The sequence below is a fragment of the Euwallacea fornicatus genome, chromosome 15 (genome assembly GCF_040115645.1).
Source record: "Euwallacea fornicatus isolate EFF26 chromosome 15, ASM4011564v1, whole genome shotgun sequence".
NCBI classification, from domain to species: Eukaryota; Metazoa; Arthropoda; class Insecta; order Coleoptera; family Curculionidae; genus Euwallacea; species Euwallacea fornicatus.
This window is the reverse complement of record NC_089555.1, coordinates 272,317-293,822: the sequence shown is the minus strand read 5'-3', so window position 1 is coordinate 293,822 and position 21,506 is coordinate 272,317. Positions and strand designations below refer to the sequence as shown.

Here is a 21,506-nt window from a genome sequence, read left to right as displayed (position 1 = left end):
TAATAAAATTTTGCTAATTTTAATTTTATGATACTTACTTTTTGTTTTAACTTGCTGAAATAACCTATACTAAGGGCAAAATAATTGATTACTTTTTATTGTTTCAATTATTAACTTGCGAGAGTATTACTGGTTACCTGACTAAAAATAACGTGTTTAGCGTCAATCAGATGTTTTTTTGACACATTCACACGTGCGCAGATGAAATGTTGAAATTTCTTCCCACTCTCACGCTTAAATCTAAAATTTTTCCCGAGTTTACATTTTTTTGCAGTTAAATCAAAGGTAAACGCAAACATCCGACGTAACATTCCCGAATTTACGCAATTTGAGGTTTTCGCGAAATAAACCTCTCGTATTTTAGTGCTGGACGTGTTATATATGCTATAAACTTGATAAATATGTGTTAAGTGTCCCTATTTCTTCATAAACAACCTGTGAACCGAAAGGCATGGGTACCCTCAACTTAAAAATATGTAGCTTCTTTTACCTATTAGGTAAGTAGATTTAGAATCTTATGCTTCCTAGCTAAAAAAAAAGTACCACAGACATATAAAAGTTAATTTGTTGGGGTAGAAGAAGAAATTGTGTTACTCCCCCACCAGGGTCTGCTGCCTCCCTGGCTACTTCATTTTGTTTTTTTTTTAGTTGAGTAACTAAGACTGAAATTATATTATGAAAGTTTGCACTCTAAACTTTAAAAATGTTAGCCATATATGGTGTTACTTATCAGAACTTCCATTTAAGGATGAATGTAAACTGCTATGCAACTTCTTATATCAATTATTCTAAGCGTTATAGTAAATAGTCACGTTAATAACTTACATAGTACATGAAAAAGATAAGCATATTTTTGATTAAATTCACATTAAAATAGGAGAGCTAAAAAAACCTTCGCGAAGCTTTTCTTTCAGTCTTGCATTTTACGAAATTGTTTAACCCTTTCATGCCACAGACCCCTATTTAAACATATATTATCAATAATTGCCATTTATACAGCTATTCCCAAATAACCTCTTTTCAATTTGCCTTTGCACACAAAGCCTGTAAACTTTTCTCTTAGATGACTCATGAACCAAACAGCTAATGTTTACATAAATTGAAGAAATCATAGAAACCAATTAACAGTAGAATTGTTTCGTAACTTAAAGCAAAATGTCGACAATGGAATCTGCGTTAGATCTATCGTTTTTGCTACCTGCCCACTGAATGAAATGGCCTTGTTTATTAAAAGAATTTTTGTTCTTTGTTAAAAACATTTTTTGGGTTGACCTCATACTGAATTGCATTACAGTATCCAGCATTGATTTCTTTACTGCATTATAAATACCTAACAATGTTAAAGAAACTAAAAAAGGATTTTTCTAATAAATAAGGGCATGCATGCTTTGCATTATTCACGTCAGCAATTGGTTCCACTATTATTCTTGAAACATCCTTCACACCTGAAGCGGATCCTTCACTTCCTTTCTTGGTAGTTTCTCACCTTTACCCTGCAGACCGTAACAAGTGAGTGACTGTTTTTTTTCCCCAAAATCATATTTTGGATTATTGCGATATTGAAAACTGTAAATTCATGTTCTTAATAAGACGTTTCGCCTTATTAACCCAATTAATCGGCCACGATGAGTGCCTAATGAATAAGTACACAAAGAACGCTTGAACAACGTACTAGATGTCCACTTTAGCCGTCCGATTTTAATTGAGTGATTTGGCCCGAGGAAGCAAATCTGTGTTAACAGTAAATCTAATTGGGTATCTAAAGAAATGCCAAGTAATTTGCAAATTTACCATATATTTGCTTTGTACCATGCGATTTATGCAGTTGCTGTTATAAAGTACTTTCTGAGAAAACTATCAAGTAGAACCAGAAGTTACGGTTACTAAACATTTTAAGTCAATTTTCTTGGTAATAGCCATTTCTTTACGAACTATTAATGAATGGTTGTAATAGGTTGCATAAGTTTATTTACAATGACAGGTGCCTTTGTTCTGATACTCCCCTACATGATCAGAATCATCATCCACCTCCTCTCTTTCTTTTTTGCCTTTTCCATATCCACTAGCATCAAATCTTTCCTTATAATCACCAGTGTACTGGGATGTGGCTATGAATTTATCCAGTCCCAATAGGGACTATAGTAGCAGCAATATCTATTCTAAAAGGTCACATTTCATGAGCTTCTTCTGAATGTTTTAAATATCTATTTTCTTCCACTTCTTCAAATTTTCAATAGAAGTTAAAAAGTTAGCTTAAGTAACGGTTTTCAATTTGAACTTATTGAACTTGATATCTGTCTGTGAATATTAGGTTTTTCTAAAAGACCTGTGCCTGTTTAAATTCTTTTTTAATTTGGATCATTACTATAGTTTTGTCATCTATTTTGGAGCTCCTAAACTTTGCAAAATTAGTGAATTATTAGTTAAAGTTAATAGAATGAGCCATTGATGCGATGGTTAAATGTGAAGATTTTGATTTTAGTATAAAATATTTAAAAGTTTAACAAGGATGTTTGATGACTTTAGTAAAGTGGTGACGTTTTGTTTTTATTGCTATTAGGGATGAGCTTTTAAGGCACATTTTCTAATTGTAGCTGAATTGGTGAACATTATACTTCGATAACGGTAAATTCGTAGTCCAAAAGCGCCCGAGTCGTTTCCCAAGAAGAGGTCGTTTCTTTCATAAGGCAATATAGCATTTCATGTTAAAGACGGTAATTTGCAAGGGCATAGTTCAGTAAGGATTTGATGAATTGTTTCTTTAAGCTGCAAATAGGTGGCTTATAGATGTCAGTTTTTTTATAAAGGCTTTTTCGCTTGTACTGCGTCTTGTAATGAAGCAGAATTGACTTAAAATTAGTACAAGGGAAATCCTTCTGGGTTTAAACATCTTATTAGAGTTTCATACTTAAATGTTGTTGCTAGAGTATATATTATAACTAATTAATGTGCACTTGAATTACTCAAATTATCATCATACAGATATGAGCATTTGCCAAGGTTTTATAACCATAAAATGATGTTCGTTTGTATTATTGGTGGCCTACCTCGCAACGAGTCGCGCATATCATGACGTTATCTCCACGAAGGTGAAAGCGAAGTTCGACAAGTAGGTAGTGGGGGGGCCGAGTTATTCGATAGTCAACAATCTTTATCGTATTTCATATTAATTTAAGTGTACATTTTTTGTATAAGTGGTTGGATGTAAGGTTTATTTATTCTAAACGTATAGCTGATTTTTATTTTGTGATTTGTGACGTTTATAGTTCAACAGTGTTTGTAAAACAGGTAGGTAGAAACTTTATTATACTCATAGATGAATTTAACGTGTTCTTTCGTATGTAACTTGATAAAGCTGTACTTGTAATGTCGGAAAACTACTTGGACATTTTAGGGAAACAAGCACAAGTTCAAAATTCCATCTTTTCTTTAATTTCCACAGTAATCTTTTTCAATGTTTCTTCCATGTATTTGCTCGAATTCAACGAGCCAAACCAAACGTTTCTCTCCGACGTTGTCAAATTGTGCTATATTTCCGAATTCTTCCGTTTGTAGACCAGTACTTTTACCCCAGGAAAAAATGGTCCGAGTGTTCGTAATTGGGGTCGCAATGACCAAATTTGACAAGCCGGGCACTAAAGTTGGAGACTACACCGATTGGGGCAAGGAAGCCATTTTGGGGGCTCTGCAAGACTCTAAAGTCAAAATGGAAGAAGTGGAATTGGCAACTGCGGGGTTCGTATACGGTGATTCCACCAGCGGTCAAAGGGTAAGTGTGACATAAATATCTACTGTAGTAATGTAGCATATAATAATGTACTGCATACGAATAATTCTACAGGTTGTTTACTAATATTTTTGTTTAATATAGTATAATCGTCTACTTCGACAGAATTTATATTTGTCTTAATATATTCTTTTGCTGTTGCCAGTGGAATAAGTAGTAAAGTTATGAGATTCTCATAATTTATTTTTAGTCTTCTTTATGCAACAATTATACAATTTAAAATAAAGTGTCAGTAGCTTTTACCGTGTTTACTCGACTCTTCAGCATTTGATAGCATGAATCTGATGAAGCGATATATTTACTCTTCAGTTTTTATAAACAACTGGTATATCAGCTTAAGCATTGTCTGTTTGGTACATCAGGAGCTGCTTTTTCACCATTTTGACCGTTTTAGGTGATATATGAAGTTGGAATGACAGGCATACCAATTTTCAATGTTAATAATAATTGTTCTACTGGATCGTCTGCCTTATTGTTAGCAAAAGAATTGGTAGAGTGTGGAAAGGCACAGTGTGCCTTAGCTGTGGGTTTTGAGAAGATGCAAAAAGGAAGTTTAGGTTCAGTTTTCATGGATAGGGCCAACCCAATGGAAAGACACATAGAGGCAATGGCGGAACTTGCTGAGATTAGTAAGATTTGATTCTGCTAATATTACTGAACTTCTAAGAGGATGTATAATAGATGCTTCACCAATGACTGCCCAAATGTTTGGTAATGCTGGATTGGAGTACATGAAAAAATATGGAGCAACTGCTGATCACTTTGCAAAAATCGCTTGGAAGAATCATAAACATTCAGTAAATAACCCAAATTCGCAATTTAGGGATGAGTTCACTTTGGAACAGATTAAAAACTCTCCTAAAGTGTTTGAGCCTCTAACTAAGCTGCAGGTGGAATATAAACTATCTCAAAAGTATTATTAATAATATAAAATATCCTTAGTGTTGTCCCACTAGTGATGGTGCAGCTGCAGTTATTGTAGCTTCAGAAAACTTTGTTAGAAGTCATGGATTGGAACCCAGAGCAGTTGAGATTTTAGGCATGGAAATGGCTACTGATTTACCATCCACATTCCAGTAAGTCTCATATTATGTTATTACTTTCTAATATATATATTTTTTTCTAGGGATAAAAGCTCTATAAAAATAGTGGGCTATGACATGTCCAAACTAGCCGCCGACCGTTTGTATAAGAAAACAGGCAAAAAACCAACAGATGTTCAAGTAGTAGAGTTGCATGACTGTTTTTCTGCCAACGAATTAATCACTTATGAGGCATTAAGCTTATGCCCTGTGGGTGGGGCCCCAAAGTTGATAGATCGAGGAGATAATACTTACGGCGGCAAATATGTGGTTGGTTTTTCTATTATCGTTTTTGCTATTGAAAATGATATTGTTTTTAAGGTCAACCCTTCTGGAGGGCTTATTTCTAAAGGCCATCCTTTAGGAGCTACAGGTCTAGCACAATGTGCAGAATTAACATGGCAACTTCGAGGGGAAGCAGGTCTTAGACAGGTTAAATTAAACCTACATATTTTGGCTATAATTTTAAAGGCCAATTTTGCAGGTTCCAAATGCCAAACTGGCGCTTCAACATAATATTGGTCTAGGGGGTGCTGTAGTTGTAGCATTGTATCAATTGGGTTTTCCTGAGTATAAAAACAGAAATGTAAGTTCCGGGAAAACAGCAGCGGTAACGAGTGAGGATGGTTTTATTGCCGCCCCTTTTATGCACATTCTACAAGAAGCCATGTTGGAAGACAAGGACGGGTTGGTTTCTAAATTTAGAGGTATTTATGGATTAAAGGTGAGTTGCTAAGAGTGCTAAATGTGATGTTTTTGTATTTCGGCTGATATTTACTAGTGATGATGGAAACCTATCGTTCCGTTTGAGTTTGATTATTCACAAACGTGGACTTTTTAAAGTTTTATAGTTGTTTTATTTAGGAGTTATGAGCGAAATGTGTTTCTACGTATTCAAAAAAATATATTTTTTAGATTACAAAGGAAGATGGCAGTACAGGTTTTTGGGTCATAAACACTACACAAGGAAAAGGCAAAATCGAATTTAACGGAAAGGATAAACCCCAAGTGACTTTTACCGTAAAAGACTCAGATATTGTAGAGTTGCTCACTGGCAACATCGAACCGCAAAAGGCATTTTTCCAGGGTAAAATTAAGATTCAAGGTAACATCGGTTTGGCTTTAAAATTGATGGAGCTACAGAGAGTTGCTGCTTCGAAGATTGAGGAATTACGGGCTAAACATCTTAAATCTAAACTATAGAGTAAAAAGTACTGTTTATTCTTATTAATATAATAAATATTTTACTACAAAGTGGTTTGGTTAATTCATCAAATATATTATTGAACGTTATATGTGTTAGATCCACATTTTCTATTAAAACATGGAATTTAGTATGTGGGCATTTATTATCGTGTTCGTGGGAATAGGTTTGTAATGTTAGATCAATTTTTGTATGGTTTTGTTGTGTTGGTATGTATATCAGTTATTATGTTAAATATATTTTTGATATATTATTTTTATAAATAAATGCTTATAAAAAGGAAGTACCATTGTGTTTCAATAAGGTTTTGGGTAGCATTTATTCAATGAAACCTATTGATTAAACCTGATATATGAAATTCACATAAAATTCTTAAAATTCTATCGAATTATGTTCTTTGCCCCTTTGCTATACGTTACCATTAGTTAAAATGCAATTTCGATAACCATTGTTCTAGATTTATCAGCAGTAATAATTCATATGCAGCTACGGCAATATCTCATTTTGTCAAATTCCAGTTTTAAAAAATACATTACATTTTCAGTTTTGTATGTCCTAAAATGCCACTGCTTAAATGAAGTTTCGACTCCAAGTGGCCAACCTGAAGCATATTTCAATAGTTCATCGTATTTGCGACTTCAGAATAGCATAAATCTGAGGAAGCCTGTAGGATTGAGCTTCAGAACCTGTTATGGTATTTTTTTTTCATTTAATATTCCTCGAAGGTCTCATAAAGTTGATAACGTATTTGTAGGAGGAAATTTGCTATCGCAGCAGCAAACCGAGGAATCCATCGAGCTTCTAGTAAACAAGAAAGGAGTTTTATTTAGAGCGAAAGTTGACGGTAATTCTTATGAAGAAATAGTTTTTGGAAACTTTGTGAACAATAAATGGCACACAGTATTCCTACAATACTCCGTTGGGAACTTAACTATAAACGTTGATGGTAATATAGAGGTAATTTTTACGTAAAATCATATTCTCTTGCCAAAAATAAATAATCGTATTTCAGGTCATAGCAAATTCCAGCTATAACACAAATCTACTGACCAGCAGCAAACTGTATGACGATATGGTAGCGTCAGTGCTGCTGGTAGGCAAGAACTTTAACGGGTGCCTCTTAGAAGGTCCTTCAGTGGTCTTTGACCCTCGTCTCATTTACGTTAATCACAATGTCATTTTCGAAAAATGCCCAATTCCAATAGATAGCTGCACACCCGCTGAAAAGATGACGAAAATAGATTATTGCCTGAATGAGCCTTGCATGAGACATGGAACTTGCATCAACGACTACAATCATAATACCTATACTTGTGCATGCATGCCCAGATATACAGGTTAGGTTTCTTGTTTGAGATTTAGAGTTAAGTGTTAATGTGTGATTTTAGGTAAAAATTGTGAAATCGACTCGGGAAATCCATGTGAGAAAAGGCCACCCTATTGTAGAAACGGCGGCACGTGTATTTCAGATCAAAAGGGAGATTATGATTGTGTTTGTGCGCCTGGATTTACTGGAAGGAGTTGTGAGGTTGAGTTGCTGACACATCCATTATGCAAGGTAAAGTATTTCTACACAAATGCTTGATGTAGTACAGGTACCCTTCCAATGATGAGCATCAAACCTTAAGTTCAGCTTTAGTTTTCACCTGTTTAAAGCGATTTAAGTCAGTATCCAATTTTGAGATTATATAATAATGCATCCTCTTACAGGTGAATCATTGCCTTAATGGAGGCATGTGCGACGTGAGCTTTGACACTGGCGCATTTAGGTGCACTTGCAAACCAGGTTTTAGTGGACCAAATTGCGAGTTGGACATCGACGATTGTGCAAACAAACCTTGTTTAAATGGCAAGTTTCACAATTATTTTCAATTCCTTAGTTTCATTCGCTTGTTCAATTACATTGTACTAATTGATTTATAATTAGGCGGCATTTGTACGGACGAACTCAATAACTTCAATTGTGACTGCACTCGTACTGGCTACACCGGGAGACTCTGTGAAGTTAACATCAATGAGTGCGTCGCCAACCCTTGTCTGAATGGAGGTGTTTGCTTTGATACATATGGCTCATATTTGTGCCAATGTGCTCCTGGTTTTGGAGGCAAAAATTGCCAAAATGTGGGTATTTTTCCTCAACTCCGACCAATAAATAATTTTTTAATACTCCCAACAGGTTATTGACGACTGTGCTTCACAACCTTGCTTCAATAACGGGATTTGTGTGAGCAAACAACCGGGCTACGAGTGCAAATGTCTTCCTGGTTATTTTGGGGAAAATTGTGAAGTAGAGAACAGACAGCAGAGGCATTGTGACATGCTGAATTGTGGACGTATGGGCGAATGCATGCAAGACTCCCTGAGTGGAGCTGCTTGTGTCTGCAAACCCGAGTTTCCAGGGGAATTTCCCGATTGCAAGTCCATATCCTTGTGCTCGAACAATCCTTGCAAAAATGGAGGATTTTGTAATATCATAAACGGAAATATTAACTGTTCCTGTCCCCCAGGATATTCAGGTAAAACTTCAAACCTTCACAATTTCATAAATTGTCCTTTTATTCCAATTTTTGCATGCCGTCTTTGACCCACTTAGATATGTCTCCTGAAAAACGCGATAATGTTTGTCAAAACGGCGGTTCTTGCATTAGTAACGGTAGGAAATCTTATTGCCTCTGCGGCAATGGATGGATTGGAAAAAATTGCGATAGGAGAGTTGCATGTGTCAACTTGCCTTGTGTGCATGCAATATCTTGTCAGGACTATGTAAGTTAATTTTATAGGGGTGCAACGCGTATTTTTGCTACTGGAGGAGTTTAGATGACCATGTCCTAAGTGCGCTAAATGACCTACTTGTATTGTTTTTCTCATTTCACTATAGCTTCCTCGCCAAGTCGCACTAGTTTGCACTTAACTATTTGCCTCTTTAATCAGAGTAGTTAATTAACAACTTTCACTTTTTCACAGCTGGGTGGTTATTACTGCACCTGCGCCTCTGGATGGGCCGGCACAAATTGTGAGCTTAAAATCGGCCCGTGCTTCAGTAATCCCTGTCAAAATTACGGAGTTTGTTTAGAAAGGGCATTGGGGTTTACTTGCCTTTGCAGAACAGGGTTCAAAGGTTAGAGTACTGTAATGCTCAAATTAAACATCGTGTCTGCTTGTAAGGTTTTGATTTATTTAGGTGCTGATGCTTTGGTTAGTTTGCTCCATATTTGCACGAGATTATTGTATGAAATTTCTGTGTTACCTGTGTACCGATGAGATTGAAGTAATGTTATGTTCGTGTTATCTGGCTTCTAATACGCTATTGTTATTCATGAAAGCCGCTCATTTTATTGCAGTGTTTGATTTTTATAAAACCGCTATAAAATAAATGTTGATGGGGTATAACGTTATATGGATTTTCCAGGCACCTACTGTCAAACCAATACTGACGAATGCCAATCAAATCCCTGTCGTAATGGAGGAGTTTGCTTTGATAGAGTAAATTCTTTCTACTGCAATTGCACTGATGATTGGATGGGAGTGTTATGTGAGAGGCCCTATGATGTTTGCGAGCTAGAACCATGCCAGGTCGACTATTCTATATATTAAACAAAAATAAATTAAAATAAAATAAAACTCATACATGTTATTTCAGAACAACGCCACATGTCTTTCAACAAACAGACATGACTACACCTGCCGATGTTTACCCGGATTCGATGGGCCTAAGTGTGAAATTAACAAAGATGATTGCAAAGGAGTTTCGTGTCCCTATGGTCAAGTAAATATCTCCTACTATTGGAGTCTAAATAGTTTACAAATCTTGTATTTCCAGGTATGCTATGATTTGATCAACGATTACGAATGCCGCTGCCCACTGGGCTTTACTGGTGATGATTGTACCGTGGACATAGACCCTTGTTCTAAGGGTCCTTGCGTTAACGGGTCCTGTATAGTGGATTCAACTAGTAACAAGTGGACCTGTGAATGTAATCCTGGCTTCACAGGTCCTCTTTGCGACTTGGATGTCGATGAGTGCAGCATACCCAATACCCAAATTTGCAACACTGGTTTGTGTGTTAATACCGTTGGTAGTTTTCGGTGTTATTGTGAGCCCGGATTTACGGGATTAAGGTGAGTGTTTAGGTTAATGGAGTAGTTGAAAAATGAAGTTCGAAGCACGCAACGCCACAGGTTGGAAAAAAAACTGGGTGCTTTACTTGCAAATTTCTCTTATTGTTTATGTTGCAAAGATTTACTTTTTAGGTGCGAAATTGATATCGATGAGTGTCTTCCACAGCCCTGTCAAAACCAAGCAACTTGCATTGACTTAATGAATAACTACACTTGCTCCTGTTTGCCTGGGTACTTCCGTTACAATCCAAATGATTTAATTTTTAAAATTTAAATATTTTGTAGTTATAAGGGTAGGAATTGCAGTGAAGAAATCGATGAATGTGCGTCGAACCCTTGTATGGGCGGAGCTACATGCAAGGACCAAATAAATGATTTTGCCTGCATTTGTCCACCAGGACTAACCGGCAAAACTTGTAATATTAACATTGATGATTGCGAAGTAAGTTTTGGTATATATGCTGAGATCAGTTTTAGACATTTTTTGTAGTCGAGTCCGTGCCATAACGGAGCTGGATGCATCGATGGTCTCAATGAGTATACTTGTAACTGCACCGATACCGGTTACGAAGGACTACACTGCGAGATTAATATCGACGATTGCCAAGGATATCCCTGCCTCAATGGGGCAGAATGTCTGGATAAAGTCAAAGATTACGACTGCAATTGTTATAAGGCGAGTAATATGATATAACAGCTTAACTTTATTTTAGTTTCAATTTTTAGGGCTATGAAGGCAAAAACTGCGAAGTGGACATTAACGAATGCGAAAGCAGCCCGTGTAAATTCGGTGGACTCTGCATGGAAAAATCTAATATTACTCTTTATAGTTCAGAGATTGTTTTGAAATTGGGTATTGAACTGCCAAAAGCTTTCCACAAGCCTTTTTCCTACGATGAAGCTGAAGGGTATGTTTTAAGTAAATAATCCTTTTTCCAAGTCGTACCATTTTTTTTTCTCAGCTATGAATGTTCGTGTGTACCTGGAGTTACCGGTACTAACTGTGAAATCAATATAAACGAGTGCGAATCGAGTCCCTGTCAGTATGGAACTTGTACGGATAAAATTGGTGGCTATACTTGTGAATGTGAAGATGGATATGAGGGAACTCACTGCGAGCAGGTAGAAGTTTTCCACATTATTTAACTCTAGACTAAAAAGGATTTTCAGGACATTGATGAGTGTAAAAAGTATGAGCCTTGCGTGCGCGGCACTTGCGTCGATAGAGTGGCGAACTATTTTTGCATCTGCGAACCCGAATACGGAGGCAAAAATTGTTCAGTGAAATTAGTAGGGTGTGCCGACGAGCCCTGTCAAAACAAAGGCATTTGTCGTCCTTATTTAGTCAACGAAGTGGAGCATAAGTTTAATTGCTCCTGTCCAAACGGGTTTCACGGACATACCTGTGAAAACAAGACAACAATGTCCTTTGCAGGTAAAATTGTCTTATTACGTGGAAATAATGCATTTAAACTGTGCATTTGCAGGCAACTCTTTGGTGACGATTAATACGAGCAGAGATGAAGGCTATGACATTCAATTTAGATTCAAAACTACATTGGGAGATGGTTTGCTGGCTTTAGGTACCAGACAAATTTTCTGTAGTAAATGCACTTAATTAACAATTTGATTTTAGGCAAAGGTTTGACATATTACATACTAGAACTCGCCAGAGGTCGTTTGAACCTCCAGTCAAGTCTCCTCAATAAATGGGAAGGTGTTTTTATCGGCTCAAACTTAAATGACAGTAACTGGCAGAAGGTGTTTGTGGCCATCAATTCCACCCATTTAGTTTTAGGAGCCAATGAAGAGCAGACTATTTATCCCATCACTTTTAATGAGAACTATAACGTCTCTTCAACAAGGTAAAAAATTTCTTTCAGACGTTTAACTTCTCGGAAATTTCTGTTTTTTAAGTAAAATATTTCGCGCGAGCAACTGGAGTTTAAAGCTTAGTTGAGTGTCATTTTCAGTTTTCCAGTTACCTATATTGGGGGCATTCCTTCAAACCTAAGGAAGCTGACTAGAGGGCAGCCATTTTTAGTCGGTAAGTTGCATTATTCCAATCATCTTTAACAACTTTTATTCACTTGGTTGGTGTTCATTTAAGGCTGCGCCGAGGACATTCAAATCAACTCTGACTGGGTGATTCCTCAGTCAATAAACACCACTCACTTGACCTTTCAAAACACGGAAATTGGGTGCGTTAGGGAACCTCAATGCGAACCGAATCCATGTCATTCTGGGGGGCATTGTACTGATAAATGGAGAGATTTCAGTTGTTCCTGCACGCGCCCTTTTTTGGGCAATACTTGCCAATACAATTATACAGCAGCTACTTTTGGGCATGAGGACATAATTGATTCGTTAGTTACGGTATGTGAAATTTGGCACATGAAACATATCAATCTAAAGAAAGTGGAAACCTGAATTCATGTTTTTATAAGACACTGGCAAATATCTTGAGATTATCTCTTGTGTAATCTGCGTATGACCCTTTTTTTCTTTCTCCCTTTTCTATTCATATGCTGCCGGGATATCTAATTTTTCCACATTTTCAAAGGTTAATGTGTTCGATTCTGCAAGAAGGGCCATCCGTACTATCGTCGATATATCGATGTTCATTCGAACTCGCCAAGGCAAAGGTCAGATATTTTATTTGGGCTCCGCCATGGGAAGTCAAACTACCACTGATGAAAACTATGTGGCAGCCCAACTTGAAAACGGTAATTTTCCATTCAAATATATAAACAACAACAAAAAAGATTAATAATTTTTTTTTCCAGGGGAACTCTTTGTACGAATTCAATTCAACGGCTCGGCAGAAGCTTACCCAGTCTCAGGAGTTAAATTAGATAACGGCTACAACCATCTTATTGAAGTTATACGGAATGTGACTTTGGTACAAGTAAAGCTAAATGGAACTGAATACTTTAGGTAGTTTTTTTTTCTATTATTATTTTGGTATTTGTCCTCAATGTTCATGCGTTAGAAAAACCATTTCTGCCACTGGAATTTTGAATGCCCAAGTGCTCTTCCTTGGTGGACAGCCGCAGTTACGCTCCGTAAGACAAGCAACTGAAAATCTAGCCCCAAAAGCAGATTTGGTGACCCCTACAGCACCTGCGGCTATCACTTCCACTCTTAGCAATGTCAATTTCAAGGGAATTATACAGGATGTTCAAGTATAAGTTTTAATTATTTCATATGTGTTTAGTTTAAATGAGTTTTTTGCAGATCAGTAATGGTTCTAGTATAATGGTAGTAGAATTCTTTCCAATTTTCGCAGCAGACTTGTTCATTCCCCCTCCTTTTGGAAATGTTTCTTTTGATCGTTCCTTGGTTCTCGAGGGGGTCGTGTCCGATGATTTATGTGAAGACAATCCTTGCGACCACAACGGCATTTGTGAGAACACCTGGAATGACTATAGGTGCATTTGCACTAGAGGTATTTTGTTTATTATTTTTAGCAGTTTTCAGTACTTGACTTTTGTTTTATCAAAGGTTTTAAGGGCAAAACCTGCAAAGAGCTGGAATTCTGCGAAATTGAAGGATGTCCAGACGGGGCGGTTTGCAAAAATTTGGAAGACGGGTATGAATGTATTGCAAACGCCACTTTCAACGGAAAGCAGGAGCCTTTGATTTATGGCCTGACCATCCTCCCTAACTCCAGCAGGGATTTTAATGTTGACGAAATTGAGTTGACCTATAGAACCAGGTAAGGCTGCAGCTTTGTGTTGTTCACAGGATCTTTCAGCAATTTCATGCAGGTCATGGGGCACATTGTTATTCGCCAAGAACAACGCTGACTTCTTTACGGTGTTTATTTACCATAATGAAGTGGTAATTCAGTGGAATTTAGGTTCGGGCGTGATGACGCACAGATTTAAGAAGGACAAGTTCGAAGGGCAATGGTTGACTTTGATTTTCCAGTTCAAGGACCAAGCGTTTAAAGGTATTTTCTACATATACAAAAATGTTGCCATACTTACCACTTATACAATTTTTAGTATTTTCTATTTCACTTTCTTTCGCAATTTTTCTTCACCTTACCTCAAACCTTCACCTTGTAGACCTTAAAATAACATAAGAGAAAACAAGATAATCAATATTTTGTTACTATTTTTAATTATGCATTTTCTGAAATTTATGCGATGGTGCGTTTTCTTTCTTACTGCATATAATATACATAAGAACTTTCTATGCTCAAAATGTTTCAGCCGGTTTCAAGGAAAACATTCTGGACCAATCCCCTAACATTGAAAGTACCCAGTTCGACGTAGTTTCCTTGACTGAGCTGTTCAAAGAGGGAGAAATTTACGTAGCTGGTAGCGATAACAAGACTTTCAACTTTATGTTGGGTATGTTTAGAAACTATAAGTATTTCCCATCTTTGACATATTAATCTTTTGGCAGCAATTGAAAACTCCGAACTAAACACCACGAATTATTTAAATCAAGCTGATACAACCACTGTGGATCCGCTTATTGTCAGCAATTCAATTGAAAGTGCGGAAATGTATATTGACGACGGGTTTTTATTCAAAATCGACCAAAACAAGAAAACTGACAAGTTCAAAGGATGCGTGAGCGAAATTCGAATCGGCGGGCTTTTGCTGCCGTATTTTACCACTAAGGAAATATATCCGAAAGTTAGGTATTCAGAGGAATTCTTCGAGCTGCAGCCTCTGATCGATAAGGTGGATTTGGGTTGTATTTTGTGCTACGATAATGATTGCAATAATCAAGGCCAGTGTATTAACAATACAGAAACTTACAAGTGCGACTGCAACGAAGGTAATTTTGGCAATTAAATTGGGCAATTTAGAAGGGCAATTTTGTCGCAGGTTATACTGCGGATGACTGTTCAATCGACATAAATGAGTGCGAAAATAATCAGTGCGAAAACGGGGCCACTTGTGTTGACTTAATCGCCAAATACGATTGCCAGTGTGCAGTGGGATACGAAGGCGAGCAGTGAGTTTCATACATTTTTTCTGCAGATATTCATGTTTCTTTTAAATCATGTAACTTGCATTCTGATAAACCTCAAGTGTTTTTAGTTTTGTTGCATTGTAGCTAGTAATTCAAAGATCAAATTTGTTAATGCATTTAATGTACATTTTATTAATATTTTGCATTAAATTTAGCTGCCAAATTGACATAGATGAGTGTCAGAGCAACCCTTGTAAGCATGGTGGGGTTTGTCATGATTTAGTGGGTACTTTTAAATGCGACTGTCCAGAGGATTTTGTGGGAAAACAGTGCGAAGCTCCCTTGTTGATTACATGCGAAAATCGGCCTTGCAGGGATGGGGCTACTTGTAAAACAGGCCCAAGTAAGCCTCGTTTAGCTTATTTTTGTTGCTTTCTTACAGGAATATTTTTCAGACTCAGATACCGGCAATAACTTCACATGTTCTTGCACCGAGGGTATGCAGGGGCCTTTATGCGATACCCCGTTTTGCGAGGTTGATAAGTGCAAGTTTGGGTTTTGCAATGACACAAAGGTTCCATACTGTGCCTGCAATCCTGGATTTGAGGGCAGATTTTGCGAGAAAAATATTGACGAATGCGTGTCAGTGAACGGCCGCAGCCCGTGCCAAAACGGAGGAATTTGCATTGATGGAATTTCCAGATACGATTGCAACTGTACTAACACTGGGTATCGAGGTTTATTGTGCGAAATTGATATTGATGAATGCGGAGAAAAGCCACCTCCATGTGGAAGCGGGACGTGCGAAAACTTACCAGGTTCCTATAGGTAAGTGCTACTATTTAGGTAGGATCATCAGATATTTGAATATTGCCTCAGATGCACTTGCGGTAATACCGGAAAGTGTGGACATCATTGCGCTTTGGATGATCCTTGCTTAAATAAGGAGACATGCCAGCATGGCGTTTGTACTTCTCAGTGCACAGACAAACAAGACTACTTATGTGTTTGCGATGAAAACTGGATTGGAAAGAATTGCTCGTATTTGCAGGTAAATTTTACCTTTTTAATTATTTATGTGGTTTTGTTTTTACCGAAGAATTGCATAGGATTGAATTCTCAGATGATTAGTCTAGGCTAAGTAAAAAGCTCTTTAGTTAGCCAAGCTTTTGGTAATATTTTCTTTCGTTCTTCGGAGCTAAATATTTTTCGAACAAATGCGTAAAGCGATAATTTCTCGCATACAACTGCCGTTGTCGCAACGGCGTGAAATAGAACGGGCAACACGGGGATTCACTTGGTGTTTTGATGATATGATTGTTACTGAAACATTAATTGAACCCTATGTTGGAACAACGTTGTAACCGTCTTACATAACTCGCCAGTAGGGTTTAGAAAAGGTATAGGAAATGATTTCCTCTTGTATTTCTCAGGCAGGTTATTGAAGACGCACACAACACTATTCCAAGGAAGTACCGTACTTCCTTGAAATAGCGTTGTGATTAATTAATATTGACAGTTACAACGTTGTTCCAGCATAGGATTTAGTTAGTAAAGGGTGTATGTTATTTTTGGTTAATTTTATCTGAGAATACTGTACCAAAACCAACATAGGCCAAATAAGATTTTGAGACCACTAATTGAAACTATAAATCCTTTTTATGTCGAGATCTTTAAAAATTTACAGTATACGCGATATGGACGTTCGCCAGAACAACCAGAAAATTGATATCAAAGGCTTTACTCAGGACATTACAGGATATTTTTTTACGTCCTTTCAAAGCCTGACTCCTCACTTGAGAATTCAATGTATTTTTCTAACTATTCGCACTTTTACTACCATTTAGTTTAAATTTGTAGGAGGCAGTAACAAGAGCAGACAGCGAAATTAATATTCTTTATATAATAGTTCCAGTGGTGTTAATTTTGATTTTGGGCTTCTTGATTGGAATGATTATCCTCGTAAATGTAGCTCGCAGCAAACGAGCAACAAGGGGCACTTACAGTCCCTCAGCGCAAGAATTTTGTAATCCTAGAGTTGAGTTGGATCACGTATTGAAACCTCCTCCTGAAGAGAGGTTGATTTGATCGTTTTCAAAAAAATCAATATGAGTTTCGGTAAACATGATTCTATAAAGTTAATTGAGTATTTCCCCCATTAGAGAACTAAACTTGAACAGGAAAAATTTAAGTTTAGAAATTTCTTTATTAGTAGTTGTTAGTGTATATTTTTCCATATTAACAACGACTGATTTTCTTGTAGTGTTAATCCACATTGCACTACTTTTAACTGTCCATATACATACAGTATTTAATTTAGGTTTAAGCAACACCAGTACTTTAAACAACTTCAGTAGGTATTTGGTAATAGATAACATATTTATTGACCACTTAAGTCGCGACTGATGCATATTTGCTCTTAATTTTCAGTACTTAAAAGCTTGACTAACTCTTAATATCTTATGACTAATACCGTCCAAGAAAATGATATTTTTAAGGCAATATTTGCTTGTATTGTAATATTGTGATATACACAGAATTTGATTTATTATTGTTGAATATTCAGCAATAATTTAATTGCAAAGCTCGAATATCAATGCCTTTAAACTTTCTTGTAGTACTATACAAAATCTATTTTGATATTATGTAATGTACTTATAACTTAAAACCAAAGTTTGTGTAAATAATTATTTTTAAATTCACTATATTGTCATAAGATTTAGTAGCATGTAAGTTATGAAAAATAAAAACATATACTGAAGAGATTTTTTTATTTGAAACTATTCATGGAAAACTTAAACAACAATATAAAAAAATAAGCAATTTATGAAAACAAGTCGTTACCATTCAGCCATTGTTTTGTTAAATTCCTTCTTAAAGTATCCCCATCCATTCGGTTAGTAAGCGTCCGGAATTCGTCACAAAGCTGCAGTTGTTTGGTCACAACCCCTACGTTTTTGAGTAGCCTCAATTCACCATTCTCCTGCAATACTGTTCGGTCCGTTTCACTAGGAAAACCATCAGGGAAAGTGATGGGAACAATTTCAACTGCATGTTTAACTTTCCATAGTCTTGAATTGTTCTCTGGGATATTTTTAATTACTGCATACTCCTTAAATATTACTAGTTTACATGTAATTTAAATAGCCTTTTTAAAAAAGTTACTTTTCCATCTAATTTAAACTCTTTCAATATGTTTTTCTCCCAGTAAGGTAGTCCCTTCATTGGTTTTATCCGTTTAACACGAAACAATTTGCTAGGCTCATGTGGAGGGTCTTTAAAATTGGAGTCTCTACAGTAGCAAATTCAATATATTTGAACTTTTTAAATCCTTACCAAGTTGAGTAGTAACTCAAGGCTTACCTGGGGTAGTACTTGAATCCTGGGTACTGGATTCCTTCGTCACGCCAGTTGTATCTTCGTTTCCCTAGGCTTCTAATCAATGTTAACGCAGGAGTGGATATTTTAAGAAAATTTTGGTTCATATTGCTTTAAACTTTAACCACACATGAATCAAATAATTCCGGAGATTCAAAAAAGAAAATTTGATTTTTCTTTTTGTAATGTTAATGAGTTTCCTTTATAATTGTTTAATCAATTCTATTTTTACCCAAAGGGAAGGCTTAACTAAAACCTAACCTATTTGTGGTAACCATTATCGTTTGACAAATGGAAAGACAACAAATCAAAGGTGAACTGAAAAGGAAGGAGCTTTAAAGCTAAATGTATTAAACAAGAACAGCAAGTTTGAATCTGACTTGTCAGCACTTAAACAGATCGTTCTGTGACGTAACGATTTAACCTAACAACTTTGTTTTGTATTGTAACGAAAGAATTTTCACTTTAACATTAAAATTTGTTCATTTTTCTACATTCCTCAAATAGCTTCCGCCACACTTTGTTAAAATTAATAATATAAAATGTAGAATCCTTTACGAACATCCCTAATAAATAATAAGCCATGCTTTTTACGTGGCTTATTTTCAAGCTCAAAGCCTTCCTACTCCATTTCATAAACATATTCCGAAGAGCTCTTTGCTGCTTTCGTAGAAGAAAACTCAGTTACAGCGACTCTGAGCAGTTGACACATGTAGTTTCCAATGACTTGGATAATGAGCCATCTACTTGGACTGAATGGAACACTGAGACTTTTAAAGACAAACCTAGAACTGTCCAAGACTACATTGAGCAGTACCGCGAGCAGACCATTAAAGCCAGGACTGAGAAACCTGAGGAAAATTCCAAGGATGAGGATTTGTTTGAAAGTATGACGCCCCAAATTAAGGCTCCACGGAAGGTGTTAGTCAGCACTGAAAATGATCAGACACATCAGCTCAAAAACAATCGTCTAAGCGTAATGTCTGAAAATTCTTTAGCTGTAGGGGAGTTGGGGGAATGGGATGAGAGTAGTGGGTGGGATGGAGAGAGGCTTTTAGATGAAGATGCTCAGAAAGTTCTTAGAGAGCAGAAGAGGCTAGAAAGGGAGAAGAAAGCTTTAGCACAGCATCAGAAACGTATGGAAAAAACTTCTAGAACACTAGGAAATAAACTATATGTGTGACATTTGTAAGTCCATGATCATTGCTTCAGCCTGATTGAAAGGAAAATTTAATTACATTCAGAAACATTAAGCCATTGGTGCCTCACTAGGTACATTCAGTTATTTTTAAATTGACATTTATCAGCAAACACTAAATTATTCCAATGAAAGACTATTTATCTGGCTGATAGTAAATTTAATTTTATATCATGATTAAGTATGTTTAACAATAATTCATTTTAATAGACATACTACCAAAGCTCAACTGATGTTTAGCATATTATTTAAAAGGTCCTCACTGCCTGACGCATTTTTGCCTCTTAGTGGATCTATCCATTTCGCATTTTTCATAGGAGTTACATTTTACATTTCCACAATAACTTCCTGTGGCTGAGCCTGGTTATCACCAAATCACATCAAATATTTTACTAGAATTTTCTGTCAAATTTACCTGATTGTTGGTTTTTATATCCATCATATTGGTTTGAGTCTTTAAGGTGGTCAGGGACACATGACTTGATATTGCACACATTGGGACAACATTTTCGCCCAAAACACTCAGAATCATCCTTGCATTTTGGGGAGCAAGAAGTCATTTTATTTGAGACTGGACAATTATCTGTAATAAGTTGTATGATGTAGATATAAACTGGTGAATACTGCTGCCTGATACTAAAAGATTACTTACGATCAATTGATATAGTCATTGACACCAAAAGAGTCACAATAAAGATAATTACACAGGTTTTATCTGAAAAAATGTTGTTAAGTTTTTTTTATTAGGTAAAAGTCTGATTCCTTACTCATTTTGCTCAAAGGTGATGTTTGGATTTTAAGTTAAATAAGTAATAGTCTTAATTCAACCTTCCTTGGGAACTTGATAAATGCAACTGCGCCTCTGAGAAGTATCTCGTTAATTTAATATTTGTGCTTAATCTTATTTTGTATAATGGTAAATTGTTGCCTGGGGGTCTCCTAAATGGTCAATTTCATTGTATAAATACATTGGGGGTATACTGCGTAAACTGGTTTTTACAAAGTGCCGTACGTAAACTGAGGTTTTGCTTCATTGGTTGAAATGAATATTAAGTTACATTAAGAAACCAAATTAACTTATAGAGGTGCCCATAAAAATTGCCAATATTAAATACTGAGTAAGCATATAGACACAGAATGGGTAGTAACTGCCTAACATTAATACACGTTCTAATTAATTTTTATTTGGAGAATCATGATTCACGGAAAGTAGGTAAGTTGTGAAATATATTCTTCATATGACCCTGTTTTTTCACATACGAAATATCATTTGTATTTTTCTGCCGTGTAACCCTAAAATCCACGTTAAGCTTTAAAGCTAAAGTTTAATAGATCAATAATAGTCCCATAAGAGTGATTAAATTTAATTTTTCGTGTTTCTGTAAGCATTCATATCTTCAGGTGAAAGGTTCATAGCAAATATATGGTCTGTTTCATGGAGAAAGAAATCGATTCCGAACCATGAGAAATATACGAAATATATAGTCCGGGACTGTTTGCACATCTTTCTGACAATCGGAATTTTTCTCTTGTTCGAACAGAGCCGTGATTTCATTCTTCAGACATTCGGAAACACCATGGTTTTATTACCCTTGCAAATATTTTTTTTCTATTCGCTTCCTAAATTTTTGCCCATTTAAATCAATTTTCAGAATTTGTAGAAGGGATGTCAATAAAAGTTACGCTTAGTGTATTAATTAACTTCACTTGATCGAAAATTTCAAAGAGAAAGTAGGATGAAAAAAATTTTAACCGAGCTAATTTAAAGCCAGAATATGGAAACATGTTTACCGAACATCCCTT

General features: G+C 36.2%; 5 protein-coding genes across 6 annotated transcripts; 3 read left to right on the top strand and 2 right to left on the bottom strand.

Moving 5' to 3' along the window:
• Positions 1–226: 226 nt before the first annotated feature.
• Positions 227–17,888, top strand: crb (crumbs). Of its 2 annotated transcripts, XM_066290693.1 has the most exons (36): positions 227–497; positions 6,618–6,767; positions 6,828–7,030; positions 7,086–7,410; positions 7,462–7,631; positions 7,784–7,922; positions 8,001–8,194; positions 8,250–8,589; positions 8,667–8,836; positions 9,038–9,191; positions 9,483–9,646; positions 9,714–9,839; positions 9,894–10,192; positions 10,325–10,423; positions 10,478–10,634; positions 10,683–10,868; positions 10,919–11,100; positions 11,155–11,314; positions 11,363–11,627; positions 11,680–11,775; positions 11,829–12,057; positions 12,166–12,239; positions 12,303–12,568; positions 12,756–12,918; positions 12,979–13,129; positions 13,185–13,377; positions 13,430–13,640; positions 13,697–13,910; positions 13,963–14,147; positions 14,413–14,553; positions 14,609–14,989; positions 15,040–15,169; positions 15,343–15,530; positions 15,583–15,955; positions 16,007–16,178; positions 16,988–17,888. In XM_066290693.1, exons 1-36 carry the CDS (start codon positions 452–454, stop codon positions 17,213–17,215), a joined length of 6,924 nt encoding a protein of 2,307 aa, XP_066146790.1. In that variant the 5' UTR covers positions 227–451; the 3' UTR covers positions 17,216–17,888. The 2 variants fall into 2 exon arrangements, with proteins under 2 accessions (XP_066146790.1, XP_066146791.1); XM_066290694.1 differs by lacking the exons at positions 8,667–8,836; positions 9,038–9,191.
• Positions 3,097–6,356, top strand: ScpX (Sterol carrier protein X-related thiolase). Its single transcript, XM_066290723.1, has 9 exons — positions 3,097–3,288; positions 3,556–3,769; positions 4,182–4,416; positions 4,469–4,677; positions 4,730–4,863; positions 4,914–5,139; positions 5,191–5,301; positions 5,354–5,593; positions 5,785–6,356. The coding sequence occupies exons 2-9, from the start codon at positions 3,581–3,583 to the stop codon at positions 6,070–6,072; spliced, it is 1,632 nt and encodes a 543-aa protein (XP_066146820.1). The 5' UTR covers positions 3,097–3,288; positions 3,556–3,580; the 3' UTR covers positions 6,073–6,356.
• On the bottom strand, positions 17,882–18,778 carry mRpL30 (mitochondrial ribosomal protein L30). Its single transcript, XM_066290747.1, has 3 exons — positions 18,491–18,778; positions 18,293–18,419; positions 17,882–18,239 (listed from the first exon to the last, which is right to left on the bottom strand). Exons 1-3 carry the CDS (start codon positions 18,610–18,612, stop codon positions 17,952–17,954), a joined length of 537 nt encoding a protein of 178 aa, XP_066146844.1. The 5' UTR covers positions 18,613–18,778; the 3' UTR covers positions 17,882–17,951.
• A 130-nt stretch (positions 18,779–18,908) lies between these two features.
• Positions 18,909–19,932, top strand: LOC136343789 (receptor-binding cancer antigen expressed on SiSo cells). Its single transcript, XM_066290743.1, has one exon. It carries the CDS (start codon positions 19,089–19,091, stop codon positions 19,686–19,688), a length of 600 nt encoding a protein of 199 aa, XP_066146840.1. The 5' UTR covers positions 18,909–19,088; the 3' UTR covers positions 19,689–19,932.
• Positions 19,843–20,874, bottom strand: LOC136343795 (waprin-like protein). The gene is made up of 4 exons (XM_066290751.1): positions 20,471–20,874; positions 20,356–20,418; positions 20,119–20,286; positions 19,843–20,063 (listed from the first exon to the last, which is right to left on the bottom strand). Exons 1-4 carry the CDS (start codon positions 20,472–20,474, stop codon positions 19,963–19,965), a joined length of 336 nt encoding a protein of 111 aa, XP_066146848.1. The 5' UTR covers positions 20,475–20,874; the 3' UTR covers positions 19,843–19,962.
• Between the last annotated feature and the right edge of the window lie 632 nt (positions 20,875–21,506).